This window comes from Curcuma longa, chromosome 21 (assembly GCF_044706935.1).
Source record: "Curcuma longa cultivar G26 ecotype Majalengka, Jawa Barat chromosome 21, ITB_CL_G26_1.1, whole genome shotgun sequence".
Taxonomy (NCBI): Eukaryota; Viridiplantae; Streptophyta; class Magnoliopsida; order Zingiberales; family Zingiberaceae; genus Curcuma; species Curcuma longa.
In genome coordinates, this window is record NC_133881.1 from 8159932 (window position 1) to 8181308 (window position 21377).

Here is a 21377-nt window from a genome sequence, read left to right on the forward strand (position 1 = left end):
AGCTAATACACAATCCCTGTGGATCGATATCTTTTTATTACTTGACGACATTCTGTATACTTGCGGAAAGCTATCAATGATTTATCCCCTTACTAATAGTTCTAGATTTAAATTTCAGCATAGGTCTATGCATAATATTATAGTTCTTTCATAAGAGATAAGCAATAGATTTTTCCCCCAAATTCTACATGGTATAAGAGATCCTTATCAAGGGTTAAGTTTTTCAAAGATGTATTACATTAAGTGGAGGCCACTCCTTTGCCCTCTCTTTCTCTCTCATGCAGATCTTGACCTACATGAGTAGGTTCACTTGAATAGTGAAGATCCTCCTTGGGAATGACATTTAGGTTGTTTTTTGTTTCATTTTCACATCTCCTAACATGTATGAATCTTCTATCACAACCGAGCCTTCAAATACCTGTCTCTTCAAGTTCCATATCCTCTCCTGTGGACCTTCCCTTCTTCGGTGGATTATCAACAGAGAGTAGCCCTATCAAAAATTCCCCACTTGCATGACTAACCATGTCACTGTTCGTGCATGATTGATGTTACTACCACCTCCACAGGCCATCTTGTGTGACACCCTTGCCTCCTTGATGCAGGATTTGTTATGGAGCCCTCTTGCTTCTGCTCCATCTAGCAAGCTTATTCTCCAAATATAACCCAACCTTTACTCTTCTTCCTTGTCATGTGAGTTGCCCATTCCTGCTCACTCCTAAATGTGTGGAATTTGTGCAAACTCTAAGAGAACCCACAAAATAGAGAACAACAACCTCCCTTTAAAGATATGAAACTAACACAAGAACAAGGAGGAAAGCATCACTGCTAGTGTTTACTTACAACTAAGCAAAGATAACTGTCTCTAGGACTTCTGTTGGATGAAAGCATTGCCACTACAAATATTTAATTACGATCTAACACCTTATTGATAGTCACACCTTATGTGAATGTTACCACTGCTAATATTAGTCTTTGTTCATGACTTAATAGTTTGCTAACAATAACATCTCATGCAGGTGCATGCACCATTGCTACCATCTTTTGTTAGCAACCTGAGTGGCATGCAATGGTTGTCCTCATATGTTTATGAGAGTGTCTTTAGTTTATGTAACAAGTTGGTCATAGATGGTATCTATACTCCATCTCAAGGAGTATTAAAGAAATTTATCCCAGATATTTATTTGATAGAGTCAAGTGGGTTGTGCATTAGTAGTTCTAAAAATAATTTAAGTTTTCGTATAAGCCTAAATATGAACAAAATGATATTAAAAGATAGTCTTCATCTAATTCATTGTGATTCTTGTAGGTTGGTCTCCTATTATTTCCGAATTTCTTTTGATATATATCATATGATATATTTATTTAACATCTTACTAAAAATATGTCCCTTTTATGCATCTCCTTTTCCTCTATGTTTATTTTTATAAAATCAAGTAATCATTGCAATGTATCAATATATTGAATACTAGCACTCCCTTCATGATCATAGTTAGAGATAAATAACATTATTCTAAAAAATGGTCTAAGCCTAGGTAAAATGGAAGGAACCACTTCACATAGTGAATAAGTGGTTCCCCTTAGGTGGATATTCCAAAAGGCATTCCAAGCTACCCTCCTGGGCACTCTAAGCAAGCTGTCCAAGCAAGTTAATTAAAAAAAGGTTTATTTTAATTTTCTTGATAGTTTTATTCACCTAGAGAGAGCTAAACTAAATTGTTATGAACTTACATGATTGTAGCATAATACTAAATTATCCACATTTTGATATTGTAGCATGATAGCAATTTGAACTTAAATGTGATATTCTTATGTGTTTTATTGAGATGTGCCAATTTGGATTTTTGAATTTTATATTTAGTTATAACTTGTTTGATTGGATATATGTATATGTTTTGTAATGTTATGTTTGTTCTCATTGCAATGTGAAATATGATGTGTCTTATTGTTGGTATATGTTTAATTAGCATTTATCACTTGTTTACTTGTGAATATAAACTTGTTTTGTTTTGACTAATAATACACTCTGTTACATATATATGTTAGTGTTAATCTCAAGCAATTTGTTTTAATATTATTTTGATGTTAATTGTTTAAACCCTCACCTATCACTCAGGTGTTATAGGCTGACACCTACTGCCTAAAACTACTACTTGAAATCTTTACGCAGAATGATATTGACTACGACCTCCCCTCCTCATCATTGAACTCTTCTACTTTAGATCCTTAATCTTCTTCTACTCTTGCTTTAATGTCATCAACAAGATAATCATTAGAGGTCATTCTTCCATGCCCCACAATCCTATTGTTATCCTTCCTCTGAATCTCACTTTGATTGTCACCACTTTGATTATCCTTTATCAACATCTTCTGTTGTCATATTATCTAAGTAGAATCTTACTTCCAAGAGCCACTCTTCTTCTCAAACTAAAGCTTTAAAGTGATTAGATGCATCACATGATTACTGATTATTTTTCATATAAATTCATGAAGATGCATAGAACATCTAATGGCTAAGAGAGACTCACAATCAAACAACAGTAATTCCATAATACCTTATAATTAAGGGTTTACTTGCAATTGCTTAAAGTAGCAAGGTTTTTTGTAATATTTTAATTAAAATCGCTAAAACCCTTCTTTCCCTCAATTCTATGCTCCTCTAGGGACACTCATTGCCCCGTGTGACTTAATCATCAATCTATTCCCACGATCCAAGCTCCTCTAACTCTTAATCTCTGCGTCATCCATTTATAGCAAGCCACCTCCTTTGCCTAGGGCGTTCCATAACAACAACAATCATAGCTTGATCAATCCGTTGTTGCAACTAGTCTTTACGAGACACGATCTAAATGACTCATCCTCCCTCCCTCATGCTATAAAACCCCTTTTGTACCCTTAACTTGCCCTTAGAATTGCTCCCTTCCCCCCCCCCCCCCCCCCCCCCCCCCCTCCTCCACCTCTTCCCCCACCCATTGCCTTAGTTGTCGTCATGTAGCCGATAGCATACCTACTCCTGACAGAGGCCTTCAAGAAATGCCAAGATTTCTTATGTGAGTTGTAGAATACCAAATGTCTTCTCGAGAAGGAAGCAAACCGATTAATATAACCAAGCAGGAACATTATCTTGACATTTTAGACAATAGTTTTATTTTAGTGAGTTGATAGTAAGCCATTGGGGAATCCTTCTATTTCGAACTCGCCCTGTCACTCTCTCAAAATAGGAGTGATAGTAGAAGGTAAGCTTCGACTGCATGCAATATGACTTCCGCTTGTTGATCAATCCATATCGATGTCATTAAAAGGTGTTGGATTTGGTTTAGATTACTACCCTTACAATTGTATGCATTAAAACTCTTATTTGAAATGAGGGTCGGCAATGAGGGATTTTCGGATAAGAGATAATGCTGGAAGGTCCACTTTTTAACTCCTATTCCCCTCAAGCAAGTTCTATGATCCCATGCATTTGAACAATATAAAAAATGGAACAGAATGTTCCATAATCTTCTGTTTTAGTCACTTAAATATAGACAAATTGAAAAAGAAAAAAAAACCTTAATGAAGAAGGATGGTCAAATGTGGTAATGTAGAATGCCAAGCCAAATTTTAATTCACAAATCATTGTAGAAACCATTCATTTGCACAGAAGGTCCAATAAAAATCTAGATTCTATCTAGTTAAAAGCAAAAGGAAATCAACTTCTCAATGCAAAATGGTTAGGAGGAATCATTATCCTCATCAAGCAAAAAACAACCAACAAAAAATCAACTTTATACCATTTTGATTCAATGGAGAGAATCTCCATTTGCTGTGAAAGTATACATTTTCATATAAGACTATTTGTCCCCAAACACAACAACTTTGTTATAGCTGTTAACAAACAAAGGGAAATAGTATTCAAGAAAAATATTTTTTATATGGTATTCAAAATGATGAAGGGGAGCCTTGGCGCAACGGTAAAGTTGCTGCCATGTGACCTAGAGGTCACGGATTCAAATCCTGGAAACAGTCTCTTGTCAAAGGCAAGGTAAGGCTGCGTACAATGGATCCTTTCCCCGGACCCCGCATGGCGGGAGCTTCGTGCATCGGGCTGCCCTTTATATGGTATTCAAAATGATCAAATATGATAAGAATAAAGCACCTAATGGAAAAATAATGTAGCCATTTTCCAGAATATATATGGTAAAAAAATTAATTATATAGAAAAGTGCTTGTATTCTGGAAATTAATTACCTGCATCCATAAGCATGCTATTGTCATTGGAACAAATAGAAGCAGAACTTGCCAAGTGACTTTGGACATAACTCCAACTATACCAAGAAGTTGGATCGTTGTTGCAGCAAACCCACCTAGTCTGAAAGGTATATCAAGATCCATGACACCTTGATCCACCGAAACCTGATAATTCAAAGAGAAAATTAGAAGAGATAAATATACCATATAATGCCACAAATTTTCAGTATTGCCTAGGAACAAAAAGAGATGCTTACTCGATTAAGGATTCTCCCAGCTGGAGTAGTATCAAAGAATGACATTGGAGCTCGAAATACAGTCCTAAGCATTCTCAGAAACAACTTCTGTGAAGCTGCTAACCCAAACGTAGCTACAAGAACAGCTCTAATAAAAACAAAGAGTGAACTCCCAAAAGCAATGCTCATATAAACAGCTAAAAGAAGCAGGTTATCTGCTTTTGGTTTGTCTCCTCTAGTTTGAGGATTTGCCCATGCCATCCACCAGTTGCTTGCTATTTGGAGCACCTGAAATATTACTTGAGCAAGGATGATCAAAGGTATTAGCGTTCCTTTGTATGCTGCAGCCATATATGACAAGTATACTTTCAAGCTAACTCTTCCTATTTCACGCTCCTCTTCTTGAACCAACTGTTTCTTCCTCGTGCTTTTGACTTTCTTTTTCTCGGTTACTGTTTTTTGTTTAGACACTTGTTCATTCTCTGGTATTTCACTTTTCAAATTGTCAATGTTACTTGGACTTTGTGTTAATCTTTTACTTGAGGTGACAGAAGATTTAATATCAGTGGTTCCACTTGTGCCTTCCAAAAAATCCATAGTTTCAATTGCTTCATGGTGAGCTGAAACTAATGCATTGAAGTCGGTTCCAGAATGCAAGAGCTCTTCATATCTGCCAGCTTGTATAATGTGGCCATTTTTCAGGACCTGCAGAGAAAATGAGTGACTTTTCTAAACTATCATTTTCAGGATGGAACTCAAACACAGGGATAATTGTCTATTCAACACTATGTTACTAAAATGATATTAATTTTAGCATAGTAATGAGAATGCTCTAAATAATCTACAGGATCCATAACATTAAGTAATTAAAATATTGCATTAAAAGTTAATAGCATTGAGTAACTTATTTATTCAACAGCACCTTACTAAAATGGTATTAATTTTAGCATAATAATGGGAATTTGCTTGACATCAGCAAGGGCTAAATCAAAAGATTCCTGAGAAAATTATAAGAAATAATGGAAGAATGAACAATTAGTTAAGGGTACATGTGTTGGAACTAAAGATTTTATGATAAATAGAAGAAAATTTGAAAGTGTGAAATGTAGTTTCAGTTTAAAAAATGATTGGATAGTAATGGTTAAAATGGGTGAATTTGGAATAATTATTAAAAAGGGGATTTTTTGAAGACGCGATTAATAGGATAAAAAATGAGAGGTAGAAAAGGAGAGGAGCTTTTTTAGAGTCTTTTGTGTGCTCCTCTTAGATAAAAAGAAAACTTTTATGACTTTGGTGCTGCCATACCTTATTGACTCAAGGGTTGGAGCAAGCCATTTAAAAGCCTAGTGTACGAGAGATAATAATGTTAAGATAAATATGTGGAGTTATAAGAAACACTATCCCAGAGTAATTAGATATATTAAAGACGAGTAGGAAGTGAGGATAGGATTAAAAAATTTCTTAATCTCACATCTCATTTCCAAATGAGAATTCTAAAAATAAACTTCAGTACCAAGAGGTCCCATGCCTATGCATCTTGGCATTTTTGTTTGGATTAGACTAACTCTTAGGACTTAACATGATATTAGAGCTAGTCCCTTCTCTCCAGCAACATTTGGCCAGAAAGAAATATTAATGAGTAAGTCACAATCCAAAGGGTTTCATTCCAGTATAAGGGGGGATGAACTCCTCACTGACAATAATATCAATCATTGCGTCATAACCACAACATGATAGCAATAACAATGAAATGGTAATAAATGTTAAATTTTATAAATCGATAGTCAAACTGACATAATATAAATGGATTCATGCAAAAGAAAAGTATTATACTCCAATAATAAACCATATGACAAAAAACAATAATGTGAATATGCTAAATAGTAAAAAAGACATTTACTACAACTCATCTCTAAAATGATCGTCGGGCATCTTTGAACACGACCAAATTAGAAGAATAAAAATCCACCTTAAATGATTGTCTCAACTCAACAAACCTGGAGGTCAAAGAAAGTGGTGCACGAGCATACAAGTGCTAAGTGAGGCACAAAGAGATGTGCATGATATATAATATCTCGTTGAGGAAAATAAATAGAAGGCGGCAAAATAAGAGATCAGATATTTGAATCGTTGCTTTAGACCTTTAATCCATTAGTGTGTGATGTGGAACTACAAATCATTAGTATATAAAGAGACACCCTCTCATGCAACTGTGTGTAAGGGACCGCATCCTCCTGCGTTATGCAGACTTCAGCCGTACTTGGTAATTGCAATACTTTTGTTGTTTTATATGAGATATATATTCATATAAAATAAAGATGGATAATCTTAAAGAGTATAAAAGAGAAAACATGAAATAAAAGGTGAACTTACCTAAGAGAAAATAAAGAATAAATAACGAAAAATGGTGGATTATATTTAGTGCTAAAAAACTAAAATTTATTTAATATGCTAAATATTTTCTTTTCCTCTATGAGATATTATATCATGTACATCCATTCTTATCTCACTTAGCACTTGTGTGCTGGCTCTCCTCTTCCTTTAAACTTAAATTCACAAAGTTGAGGTGATCACTTGAGGTTAGTCTTATTCTTTGAATTAGGTCATACTCAGTGCTCAACAACTATTTTTAGAGACAGGTTCTAGTGTCGTGTCTTTTCACAATTTTGCATATTCACATTATTGTTTTTACTATCATATGCTTTTTTATTTGAGTTTTTCGATTGCATGAATCCATTTGCATTATGTCAATTTGAGCTTTCATATTTATATGAATAAAATTCAACATTTATTACTATTTTGTTATTGTCTATTTCCTATTATGTGCTATCTTATGGTTATGATGAAATGATTGACATTATTATAAGAGAGGAGTTCATCCCTTATATAGGAATTAAGTTCTCTGAACAAGGTTGGCAATTTGAGTTTGAGAGTTTGTGTCATACTGTATTCTTATGTGTTCTCAATTTGTGATTTGCATGGACAGTGGTATCGTCTTTAAATATGATCAACCTGTATCTTTGAGAAATAAGTTTTTAAAATAGTTAGATCTCACAGGCTAATGGGTCAATTCTCTTCCAAAACAAGTTGTGGCAAAGTAGGAAGAAAGGACAGAGACAATTCTACCTCGTATCTCCAAATAAATTTTTAAATATTACAGTGGTATCTTTGTGCCTGGACATTTTAGAATAGACTGGACTCCTTATTAGATTTAACAAAGTGTAACTCCAACAAATGATAAAATGAGAAAAAATAAGTTGAAATGATATGATTATAATCGAAGGCAATTAATAGATTCTATAGTAAGAGTATAAATATGATATTCTTAGAATTTGTAAGAGGTTGCAAATAGTTTATGAAAACATCAACCACCGTAATAAAAATTTAATTTAATTGATTTGAATATTAATAATGATATACATTGCATAGAGTTTAATGGACAAATAATATTCATTAGACGACCGCAAATAATTGAAACAAATGCAATTTCATGATGATGATGATATGTGTTGGAACTTGCTTAGTTGATAAGAGGGTGAAACATTTGGTTATCATTGATCTAAATATAAATAAAGAATCCTAACAATTGAATGCAAGGATGAAGAAGACAAAAAAAGAAGATAATTGTGGAGTGATGTGTATGCCAGAAATTTATTAAATCAAAGATGGGGTAGTGATGAAGCTACATAAATGAATCCATTGGTAGTTTTCCCATCAAAATCAACTTATAAATATTTTAAAAGAACAAAAAGAAGTTATTATCCTAATTTTAAAAAAAACACTGAAATCAGATACACAAAATAAGCAATTAGTATATCCAAAGCATTGCATACCACTATTTTATCAGCAGCAGGTAGAAACTCAACTTGATGAGTAACGTAGATCACAGTCTTGCTAGCTAATGCTGTCAATATGTATTCCTGTACAAGAGCATAAATTGTTCAATCATCATGCTAGAAGAAACAAAAAATATAAGGATAGCAAATTCTAACCGTAAATAGCTCGCTCCCAGTGTGAGCATCAAGTGCACTAAAAGGATCATCAAGTAAATAAATATCTGCGTCATGATAAAGTGCTCTAGCAAGCTGCACCCTTTGTTTCTGACCACCACTCAGGTTAATACCTCTATCTCCAATCATGGTTTGATCTCCATGTGCTAGCAATTCCAAGTCCTTCTTTAGGCAGCAAGCATTAAGAACACTTTTGTACCTTGGTTTATCCATTGGGTTACCAAAGAGAATATTCTCCTCTATATTTCCAGATTGAATCCAAGCTGACTGAGGTACATAAGCTGTAGAACCACTTATCCTAACCTGGAATTAATGGTCAATACATCAGGGAGTAAAAAAAGACTTACAATTAATAAAAGATTGAGCTTTGAAAGATTACACACCTCGCCAAAGGTTTTTGGTATCTCACCCAGAATACAGGATAGGAAACTTGACTTTCCAGAACCGACTGCACCACAGATTGCAATATGCATGCCTCTTGCAACCTCTAGTTGTATCTCAGTAAGTGTGGGTGTGGCAGAGGTGGTATCCCAACAAAATTCTCCATCTTTAATTTCAATTGCATTGTTTGTAATGCTCGGTGGAACATTTATAGTAGCATCTTCTGATAATTCTTCCTCCTGCAAGAACCCAGATATGCGGTCCAATGAAACCTTTGTCTGAGCCATCATAGAAACCAAATCAGGAAAACTCCTAAGAGGGTCTTGAAGAATCCTGAAGGTAGCTAATGCTGAAAGAACCCCACCAGCTGTAAGCTGATGTCCTAACAATATTGAAGTAGCAAAAGTAATAACTGAGATGAATATAGGAGATCCCCAAAAAATAAATGTAATAAAAGACTGTGCATAAAGGGCTTTCTGAAGCCACTTGAATTCAACATTCCTCATCTCCTCTAACTTCAAGCGGTACAGGTCTTCCCAAGCCTGAAGTTTCAAGATTCTCATGTTCTTCAAACATTCAAATGTCTTCCTCATTCGTTCATCCTTAGCAGCCATTAAATTGTCCTGATACTGTTCTTGTATCTTAGCAAGAGGAATTGTGACAACAATAGAAAATATGGTAGCTAACAGTGTTGCAATTGTTGCAATTCCCACATTTTTATACAGGATTGTTAAAGCAAGGATGATTTGCAGTGGAAGCATCCATATGTCATGGAGGTACCATGAATAATCACCCACTCTCTGCACATCTACTGCCATATAATTTATTATCTCACCACTTGTGTGACTTTGCCTTGCTGAGCTGGATAGTCTAAGCCCTTTTCTATAAACCATTGGTGTTAATGCTGATCTAACATGCATGCCCAATATGTCTACTCCTAAGTACCACTGCCGAGCAGTTATAGTCTCTGTCAACTTAGCAGCAAAGAACACTGAGGCCAAAATGTAACCCTCATTGGGAAATACTATATTGCCACTCAAGTAATCAACAAAGTAACTAATAAGATATGGACCCACAAAAGAAACTGCAGTATTCAAACCGGCAAAAACAGCATTTAAGGCTGCTTCTTTCCAGAATGATCGGAAGATCGACAATGCTAATGACCGTGGCTTGTTAGGGTTCTCCGCTTTCAATTTTTCCCAAATTGCATTTAATGTTTTGTAGCAAGTCTTAGAACAATCTTGTTTAGCTAGCAGAGGTATGTCCTTCAGCTCTAGTGGCCTTTTTGCTCCCGATGACAGGAGTGGGTCAAGCCAGGACAGAGTGGCTAGGCTCAAAAGGCCTGCCTCACTGTAAGGGGTGACTCTAAGGCAACCCACCTCTTCAGCAAGCAATGGTTCCCTGAGATCTTGATGATCCCTGTGAGGTTCTACAGCAGTGACACCCCTAAGAGCGGCAACAAAAAGGAAGGCAAGAGCAGGGAATGAAGCATAGTTCAACAGCATGTGCGACTGTAAGCTAATTGACTTAGCTAATAATTGCTGGGTATCAAGGTAAGCAATGTAGAAACAGAGGATGAATGAGAAGAACCACCATAGCCTAATCGAAAATGGAAATTTAGCCAATGCCTTGAATTTACAGTGGAATACCGATCCGACCAGCACAATCCATGCTAATGCTTGAACCAAAGGAAGGTAAAGAAGACTATAGTCTCTGGATTGGGACTCTCCCCTAATCAAGTTAACCGTTAGATACCCCAGCACAAGAATCTGAAGGAAGAAAATAAAGCAGCAGCAGAAAGCCGTGACCTTGAACCAATAACCAACCCTTGCAATTGCAAACCGACCGAAACCTGAATCCCCGTGAACCGGGAGTGGGTTTTGGCTATCATTTTTGAGAGTAGGGAGGCGCCGGATGGCGCAGGCGAGGACTCGCCGTGCGGAGAAAATGATCAGGAAGAAGAGGAGCAGCGACGTATGAACGGCGACGGCAATTTGATCGGGGAAAGGGAGGCGTCGGAGCGAGTTGATGAAGCCAAAAGAAGTCATTGTCCGCCCGAAGATTGGATTTCGACGAGAGAACTCAAACCGGAACGAGCCTAAGAAAGGATTTCGGCGACAGGCATCTCACCATCAAGCTCACCAACTTTAAAAAAGCGATGACACGAACCCAGAAGCGCCAACTGGTTGCAAGAAGATCGATGCCTACTCTACAGCAGGGCACGACACATTGCACATGGGAACAAAAACATCATCCCCCAAGCTAGTCTGTCAAAGAAGGGGAAAAAAAATTGAAAAGTGGCACATAGGGGAGCAAGGTAAAAGAAGGGAAACCCTCCGATAAAAAAAGAATGGAAACAAAAATTTCAATCTTTACCGTCTTACACTGAATCCCTTCTCACCGCTCTCCGTTTGATGATTCCAGGGAAAGTGATTTTAGGAGTCGTGAGGCGTGGCAGGGATGCAGAGCCGGGGACTGGGGCTTGGTTCGGCGCTCCAAACTCCAATTCCTTCGCTTGTCGTCGTCTTCCAGCTCTCTGCCCAACGCAAAGGCAAAGCCGATGGGATGCCAGCCGCGGTCAGGCCAAAGCGTGGGTGAAGGAGGAGGAGCAGGGACATCGGCATTACCTGGAACTAATCAAGTGGCGGAGGAAGTGGGTGTTGTCGCCATGGCAAGTCTTGAATAGGCAAGACGGAGGTGATCACGGTACCAGATTTGCTTGCGGCTTCACGGCTTGCAGGCTAATGCAAGGATATTTAATAACAAGATTAAGAATTAGCACACGAATATTTAACGATAGTTGGCAGATTCTTTATGGATTATGCTTCAGAATATGTGGATTACAAAAGATTCCGGCGAGTGGGCGTTCGCATGAGCATGTCGAAGAATCTTGCATGGAACGAACAAACTCGAAGGTTTTGAGTCTTGTGATTATCCACATTATTAGGGCATCGTCCGAAAAGGTCGCGTAGTGCATCCAATTAATCAGTTGTTATTTTAGATCTTCACAACTGCTCTGCGTGCAGCGTGCATAATAATACGGTTCAAACTTGAAGAATTATTTCAAAGATAATGCCTCTGCTATTGGGATTATATCTTCACTGACAGAGAATGAATATCGATAAGTTGTTAATATATATATAATATGAACAGACAATTTTTGTTTATGTTTTATTAACTTGTCTCTCCTTACGATAGTGGAAATTCAATGGTCGATCAAGAGCGTCAGCAATTGTGGAAGAAATAAGTTATGTAAATCAATCTCAATCCTCACACGCAGGACTGAAGCAGAAAACGGTAAACCTGATTAATCTCTTTTTTTTTATTTGAAAAATAAATATAGAATTTTTCAAGCAGTCACATAAGACAAGTTTGGATATATTATAAGATTTCACCAACTACTTTTAAGATTCTTATCAATTGCATCCAATTGACACGGAAAATTCTTTTAGGCAAAACTCATCCTTTGTTATGATTATCTTTAAAAATATCTTCTTTTTCAAATAATATTAAATGGGTGTCCAATTCATTACGTATGACTCGAATATCCTTATACTCGTCCGATCCAAATTCTATAAACCAACCCATATCTTCCTCTCAAATCAATTAAGGTTTAACCAACTAGACAATTTTTTACTATGGAAGTAATATAAATCCTATCCGCATCCACTATTTACTTCGAACAGAGAGTATTTCATTACTTTATCTTCCATTTTTTTCATGTGTTTTCATTTTCTCTAAATTATCAAAGAATCTTTCCTCCGTTTATGTTCCTCTCTTTTATGTTTTGATGTATATTTTTTATTTTTTATTCAAATTTTTATTTTTATTTACTTTGTGTCTTTATATTCATACTAAATTTATTGATCTTACCGATTCAATTTTATAAAAAAAATTTATTAATCATTGAGATAAATTCAGAAATATAAATATCTTATTGTTTAACAATCAACCTATCAAATTTTTCATCCTATTAAAGGAAATCATTTTTTTCATGTGTTCTTTCCTCCGTTTCTGTTCCTCTCTTTTATGTTTTGATGTATATTTTTTATTTTTTATTTAAATTTTTATTTTTATTTACTTTGTGTCTTTATATTAATACTAAATTTATTGATCTTACCAATTCAATTTTATGAAAATTTTTTATTAATCATTGAGATAAATTCAGAAATATAAATATCTTATTGTCTAACAATCAACATCTCAGATTTTTCATCATATTAACTATGAATAAAGGAAATCATTCTGTAATGCACCATAACTAAAATTAACTATGAATACTTAGAAACTGCTGGAGGGTAGTTGCTTATGCACCGTAGCCCGGGGGCTCATCTTCCCCTCTTGGAGTTAAGGGAACATGTGTCATTTTCACAAGTAAATGGGTCCATGCGTCTTCCACTTGGTGTGCAACTTAGCCGAATACCTTATTCTTTTTAATGTTCTTGAGCCCTTTGTTACAATTTTGTTCAATACTGCTTCATGCAAAAATGGTGTCCAAATTTCACATTTAAACACATCGTTGAAACCCCTGCAACTTGCTATGTTTACTGCTGTTTGTCTCTAAATTTTCCATCCTTGCATGTTTTAGATAGGTCTAGAGCGGTTAAATGGATCAATTCATAATGTGGCGGATCAATCTACTAAAAATTATTGCGGATTAGACAGATCAACCCACAACCCTATCAAAAAATAAAAAAATTTTAAATTTAGATTATAGTTTAAATTGAATAATTAAACATCATAAATTTTTAAATCTAATTTAAACATGATGCATGACATAACAACATAAACATAGGAATTACATAAAGACAATGTCATAATTAACCATGTCCTTTCAATCACATTTTAATTGAAAGTATAAAATTAATAAATTAAATAAAATAATTTTATTTAATTTAAATTAATTTGGAATCTCTTGAAAGCACGTACAAAAGATTTGATTAAAACAAATTTTTAATTAATTAATTTCCTTAAAATTCGGATCACATAAAAAAGGACCTTTTAATTTGATTAAAATAAATCATAATCAAATCATCACTTTTTAATATTTACAAAACTAACAGAAGTCACACAAGATTAAAACTAATTTTAATCAAATAATTACTTATCAACAATTGAATTACGTAAATGACTATCAACAGTAAATAACAAAGACAGTAAATAGCAAAGGTTCATGATTTAATATTCACATGATAACCTAGCTCTGATACCATTTTGTAGGAAAATCGATGAGCCTCCGGAACTATTCCGGTGATACAGATTATCAATTCTCGATCGGATCGAAATATAGCGGAAGCGATTATATAATTTCACAAATTATTAATCAACACATATGAATATAAATCAATGAAGAATTTAAATTTACAAAAAGAAAGTTTTTTCTAGAAAACTAACCTATTTGTAGTTTTCCTCTTTCGTAATTTCTGGGTGTAGAAACCACAGCCTTCCAGTGCGATCCTTCTATTGACGGTAGTGTGTGGGCACTCCAAAATACAAATCTCAGAAAATCAATTATTTTTCTCTCTCTCCGTTGTTTCCAACTCATGAAAACATATATAGGGAGAGTGTGACTATGGAAAACAAGGGAAGATCCTTTATTAAAAGAAAGATCAATCAAAGATTTTTCTTCTTCCTTTTTGGTTTTGTTTTACTGATTTATTTCAAGGATTTCCAAAATCCTTTTTCCCTTTTAATTTTTCTTTTCACGGTAAAAATCAAAAGATCTTTATTTACCTTTAATATATTCCAAATATATTAAAGATATTATTAATATCCTTTTAGATATTACCATAATAATTCATAAATTATAATTATCGCATAATTATAATTTTAATTAAATCTCATATTTATTTTATCTCCAAGTCCTTAGAATTATGGAAATAAATTTCCATCTTCACCTTTGATTTCTAAATTGCATTTTTAGCTCGTCATTGATAAACAAGGCGTATTGGGGACCATGGACCTATAATAAGAAGCTTCAATAAATTGGATAAATAATTAAACTCTTTAATTAATTTATTCAATTTATTAATTCCATTATTACTCCACTAAAAATATGGAATTGCACTCTTCTTTATTATAGAATATCTTACTCTATGAAAAGAGTCGTCCATTGATATAATCATTACATACGGATTAATCCTCCATAGACAATTCATAATTGGAGCTAGGAAATTTTCCGTTTACCTCTCCAATTATTTTTAAACTTCATTTACCATTAATCCACTAGTGAGTGGTTCAATTTATAATTCCATTATAAATCGATTGGGCCCAACACTCAGTTCCAGAATTAACAAATGAGGGAATTATCTTTCTGCTTCCCGCAAGAAGGAATGAATTCCATATTTGTAAATTTATATTCCCAGCCATTCATTTCAAATGTAAATCTAAAATGCAAGTGTTGAGAATGCGTAATTGCAAACTTTAAACAAGCAAATTAAGAATTACATAGAAATAAATAGGAGTTTATAATTACTTAAGGATTAAGATTTATCCATATATGATCATCTTTATGATTTAATTTGAATTTCATAGTATAACGGAATTTATTATGAAATTTCTAATTAAATCGGTCCAAGTCCTACATAATCTCATTATATATAAATGCCCCCAGCTAGATGTCTCCACATTGACGGTCCGGATAAGACAGTCACATTCAAAATGTTCATGGGTTGCATTAGTGATGTTTTAATTAAAGATCTCATACTTTAATTAATTTCATCACAGACTTAATTTAAGTTTATTATCCATAATTTAATCCTCTTGTATATATAACTATTATATATACTAAATTATGGTTACATCCAATAAACTAAGGATTTTGCTATGATATTCAAAACAAAATATGTTCAACGATAAATGTCACTTTTATTTTAAAAAATTATATAATCCAATTACAATGCTTTAAGAGCACTATCCCCAACACTCAGGACATCATTCGTATCATTGACCATTACCATTTAGATAAGATCGTCTGTTGCATGCATGCCATGAATTTGGACCTCTAAGCCAAGTTTTACAACAATTTGAGACAAATCGGAGACACTCATGTTTATAAAATTTACTATGCGAAGAGGGATATGGTCCTTGGATCTTTAGAGAGTTGTTAGGTTGTTTTCCATCTCATTTAAACTTCGTCTATTATCTTAGCTTTTTCAAGCCACTATCTTAGCCATACAAGGAGATTACTATTGACACCCTCAATTTTCATTTTATCCTTGTCATCCTCTTCCTAATCTATAAATATTTTTAACCAATGAGTTATCTGCCTACGATAATATCCTCTATAAGGTCATTGTCAATTGTATTTTGTCCATTGTCTCTTGTTGTCATTCCAAGGTGAGGCCTCTATAGGATCATTGGGAGCACTAGAGAGGGGGTGCATAGCGCTTCCATTGCATTTTCATACTTTTCGATAAAGCTCGTAAAACTTTGCATATAAAGAGTAGAGAGGATAGTGAAAATTATACAAGTACACAAAAATTTACTTGTTTCACAGCCACAGACTGCTACTCCAAAGTCCATGGTCAAGAGACTGTTTCTGACGAGCAATCAACTAACTAAGTAACTCTCCTTACAAAGAAGAGTTAGGCGCTTTATAAAAAACAGTATCGGTAATACGAATACTGATTTAGAATTTAAGTACATAATGTAAAGCAGTTATACCAAAGAATAGTAGATGTTGATGTAGCTCCTTGATAAGCTAGGATTTTATGGTATTTTATTGATTCAATTTGGGTTTCTACATGAAAATAAAATGCTAAATGACATGAATTGATCGCAATTGTGATATGTTGAATATTTGGATGATTAATTCTAAATTCTATGATTTAAGGGTTAATTTTACATTAATTGAGCTTGATTCTTTGTAGGGTCCAAATTGAACCATGATCGATCCAAATTGGAGCCAAAGTAAAGCCAAAATTTGTCAATTGATGGTCCTAAAATGTCATGATCAAGATTAGGGTTCGATTGGAGCTAAAATCGGGCCGTTTGGAGCTTAATTGGATGAAATGGGTTAAACCAGGGCTAGACTCGGGTTGAACCAAGTAACGGAAGCGGCTGTGAATAGTGTTCCAGTTATAATGAGAAGAAACACTGTACAAAATCGCTAACACTGTAGCAACACTGTAGATCGTCATCCCGTTTCAGTTTTTTTCTTGTTTTTCTTTTAGTTTTCGCACGCCAGATCTTCGGGGTTTCCCTTCAAATTGATTCCTGAGTTCTAGAGACAACTACCATCTTCAGTTCGAATATCAATTGGGAGCGGTATCACCTGGTGAGGGTTTTATCAGAGCATTGTTGCCGCCGTGCAGTTTTCAGCTAAAATTTCTTGATTCGAACCGATTGGATCAATCAAATGAATTTGGAGGGGTTCTTTGAAGGATCTTTGAGGATTCCGAAGTATCACATCACAAGTGGATCAGAAGGAGATCGGCTGGATAATCAGAGATTTTGATTGGTTCTGTTCTGTGGGTCTGATTAGAGGGTTTCTGAGCGCTGCATTGGATTAGAGCTGATTTCATTCATGTTGACCTGAGCTGATGAGATGTTCTTATGGGATTTTAGTCGTCTGATTGGGCCTTGTGTGACGGCAAGGAGGAAGTTAATTTGGAAGGGAAGATCTGAAGTTCTTATTTCTGAATTTCTGTTTTGTTTGTTCTTGTTTCTGTTAACCTTGTTATGAAAGTCTGTTGATCAAATCTGTTCCAAAAATTCTTGAATTGATTAGTCTAGTAATTGTTTTAGCAGTGTTATCGTCGTTTGATTAGAAATTTTCCTTAGCTAAGAATCTTAAGCATACTTGAATTTGAATTCTTCGGTTACTGTTCTGTTTCAGATGTTTACTGTTATGTATCAGATCAGGTTTTTGATTTTGTTTTAGAATGTTATGTTGGTCAATTCATATCTTAGCTCTTGCATTAAGTGTAGTTAAAGGCAATTACTTCTGATTTGTTGACATTGCAAATTTTTAATCAGAGTTTAGCCTGAGTGTTTAGTCCTTCGGTTAGATTTATTTGCTAATTGGGTGTTTTTGATTTGTTTCCTTGAATTGTGTTGCATTTATAGATCAGTTCATACTTTGGTTTAATAGTTTTAGCACTAGGTTTGTAAACTTGCACTCTATTTCATTAATACATTGAATTTTCATTTACATTTCATTTAAATACCAAAACCCCCATTTTATAGAAAAAACCAAAAATAACGACAACTTAGCTTGATTCATACAACCTCTCTACTAGTCCTTGGAAAATACGACTCGTGGCCCCTATATTGCATTTGTTTTGTGAGCTAGGGTTTTCGATTATAAATATTAATTTGAGGCTCATTCGTGACATCAATTGTGGGCTTATCACTCCTCAGCTTGACGACAGCATTCTGGATGCTCTATCTTCGTGTAGACGGTCGTCGTTAAGTCGCAGATTGATGCTGTCATGTCCCGAGAGACTGCTGTCCAAAAAATTTGGATAGCATCTCCCTTGTAACAATTTAAAATCCCTGGTACATTATGATAAAGGCCCACATGGCCGCTCACTAGTCCAACACATGTATATAAAATACCAAACTAAAACAACATACCAACAAAGTATAACCATAAACAACATACCAACAATGTATAAACGAAAATCTCAAAGCATACTGATATGACTCAGAACAAAATGAAATATAAACTCCACAAGTCAAAAATAAAAGAAACTCCGTAACCAGAATTATATAACAACAAGTCCACAGATATGAACACAAATCCAAAAACCACACGAAGTAAATCCAACTGAACACTCCTTCCTGTTGTGAGATGGGGGCAGTCTGGCAGAACTCCAAGCTTCAAAGGTAACATCCCTATCTGCTACCTGGGGAGGAAGAAAAGAAACCTCAGGGTCTAGGTGGTGAGTATAAAATACTCAATGGGTACTAGACAAATAGTGCACAACTAATATGTAAACATGGATATCAAAAAGATACACAATCTCTCCAAAATGATACTTAGTGAGCAAGGTTAATAATACTACATATATCTCATCAGCATCATCATATAATAGGTAATAGGTAAAACATCATGTATGTAATGTCACACAATACAACAAACATATATCATAACAAATGTAACAAAACACACACAGATGCAGTAAAATAAACTACCAACAAATGTATGTACATTACATATGCAACACACATCACAGGCAACATGCATGGTCACTGTCTGCACTCGTTATCCATAGACACCCACACAATGAACTGGGGCGCACGACAGGACAACTGCACACACTCCAACAACTAACCACTACACACAAGTGGGGAGCGAGCAGAATTTCTCAGATAGTAGCTATCCTAGTTGCACCCAACATAGTGTAATAATGCTCTCACCCATTTACCACTATCTCACAGTGGTCAAGTGAGTGTCAACCACAATCAACTACTATCAACCACACCTACTACTATCATGTATATGTTATGATGCTCAGGTCAACAAGTAATGATTACATGATACAATAAATAAGTGAGACTGTAGTGATAGCAACTAGATCATATCATAGATCAACGACTATGTATCAAGCATCGAGTGTAATAGGGATAAAGTCAAGATATCTAACAATTGATTTATAATAAGTCATGCACTACAAACGAGATCTGTATTGACCAAGTACAGAAGTACCCACCTGGTATGACGAACGTCGGAATAAGAACCCCCAATATAATCTCTGTATATAACCCAAAATCAACAAATTAAGATCAATTTACAATAGACAACACCCACTAAATACAACAATACATTTAATTTAACAGTAAAATAAATCCCCTAATATACGATAGTTTATCACCCCCACTTAATTTATCTTGATCCACTCCTTTCCAATTAAACTGCTAACACGATTAAGTTGTTAACACAACAAGATCACCTATAATCCAATTAACACTAGCTAACCTCAGTCGGATCAAAAACTAACCTAACCCAAATCCAATTAAATCTATTCCACACCTAGCCTCAATCGGATTTAAAGCTACCGAAAGAAAAAAAAATCATTGGAATCAGATCTGATCTCAAACTATTCCATCAAAATCAGATCAATCCCAATACAACCCTAGCTCCACTGATTTTCCACAGATCAATAAGCTAACCTAATCTCAGTTAATTCCACCAGAATCAGATCAATCACAAAGAAAAATCCATCAACATCCCAAAACAAAATCCTAATAGAACGAAATCACAACAGATCAATAAAATCCTAATAAAATCCAAATCATGCAAGAACCTCACACTGAACAGATCCAACAGAACCAAAATCCATAAAATCCAATCACCATCCTCAACATCCAAACAACCACAAACTTATCACTGTATAAAACCTAACCAGATTCACAAAGGGAACTCACCTCACAGATCCGTTGCCCTAGAATCCAGCTAAGCTCTAATTCTTCCTTCGGTCAAAGCCGTCCTCCACCGATCAGCCGATCAAGCTTCTCAACGCTGTGAGCACATCCACTCAGAAATCCCAATGATAATCACTAATAGCCACACACACTAGGAATTCAAGCTTACCGATCAATCCTCCCTCAAATTTGAGCTCCCCTATTCGCGATCGCGTCGCTCACCGCCACCCGACAGATCCTAGCCACCCCCGGCGAGAATCAAATCCGTCGTTCAGAGCTCCTGGTCACTGACAATCCACCACGGCATCTGCACCAGCCTTGGATGCGCGATCGTGCGATTGGGAGGGAAGAAGAAGAAAAGAATCGCGATCTCGCGAGCTTGGGCGAAGAACGCCGATCGTGGCTTTAAAACAGGATTTAACAGAGTTTAAGTTAATAGTTTAAAACAAGATCTGATCCACTTGATTAAATGGACTGATTAAATGGGCTTCAACAGTAAACCCAAATTTGAAACCCAACCCATTAACAACTTAGACTTTAATAATATTCATTAGAGGTAAGGTTTAATGAGATATTTAATTAAACTTATTTATCTCATTTAATCCCCCAACAAATCAACTTATACCAATAATAATACCAATTTATTTTTCAACTAACCCCTTAAATCTAAATTAATTTGTCATACCTCACATTCTCCCCTACCAACAAAAATTTGATCCCTAAATTTACTATCTCCGTATATGAACACCAACAAGTGTCGATGGTAATGCTAGACGGTAATCCACCCAGCCAATCCGCTCTAAAATCTCAAATGACCCAATGTGGCGTGGAGCCAACTTCCCTCTCAATCCGAATCTCTTCACCCCTTTTGTGAGCATTACTCATAAAAATACATGGTCCCCAACAAAAAATTCCATAGGTCTTTGTCTTCAAATCTGTATAACTCTTCTGCCTATCCTGAGCCTTTGACATATGTCATCTGATAGTGCATACTAACTCTGCGTCCTACTGGATGCTTTGTGGACCCAATAACTAGCTCTCACCAACCTTCTCCCATAACACCAGAGATTGACATGGTCTATCATACGAAGCCTCAAATGGAGCCATCTGAATAGTAGAATGATAGCTATTATTATATGCAAATTCAACCAAA

General features: G+C 35.2%; 1 protein-coding gene across 1 annotated transcript in view; it reads right to left on the reverse strand.

Moving 5' to 3' along the window:
* The window catches only part of LOC141814951 (ABC transporter C family MRP4-like), a 25617-nt gene extending 14708 nt beyond the window's left edge, over positions 1 to 10909 (reverse strand). Inside the window, exons 1-5 of the mRNA XM_074702911.1 lie at positions 8857 to 10909; positions 8456 to 8776; positions 8297 to 8383; positions 4485 to 5168; positions 4228 to 4392 (exon numbers count right to left, since the gene is read on the reverse strand). Of these exons, the coding sequence (XP_074559012.1) occupies positions 4228 to 4392; positions 4485 to 5168; positions 8297 to 8383; positions 8456 to 8776; positions 8857 to 10902 (3303 nt within the window). The 5' untranslated portion in view covers positions 10903 to 10909. The remainder of the gene's footprint in view (positions 1 to 4227; positions 4393 to 4484; positions 5169 to 8296; positions 8384 to 8455; positions 8777 to 8856) is intronic.
* Positions 10910 to 21377: the final 10468 nt, after the last annotated feature.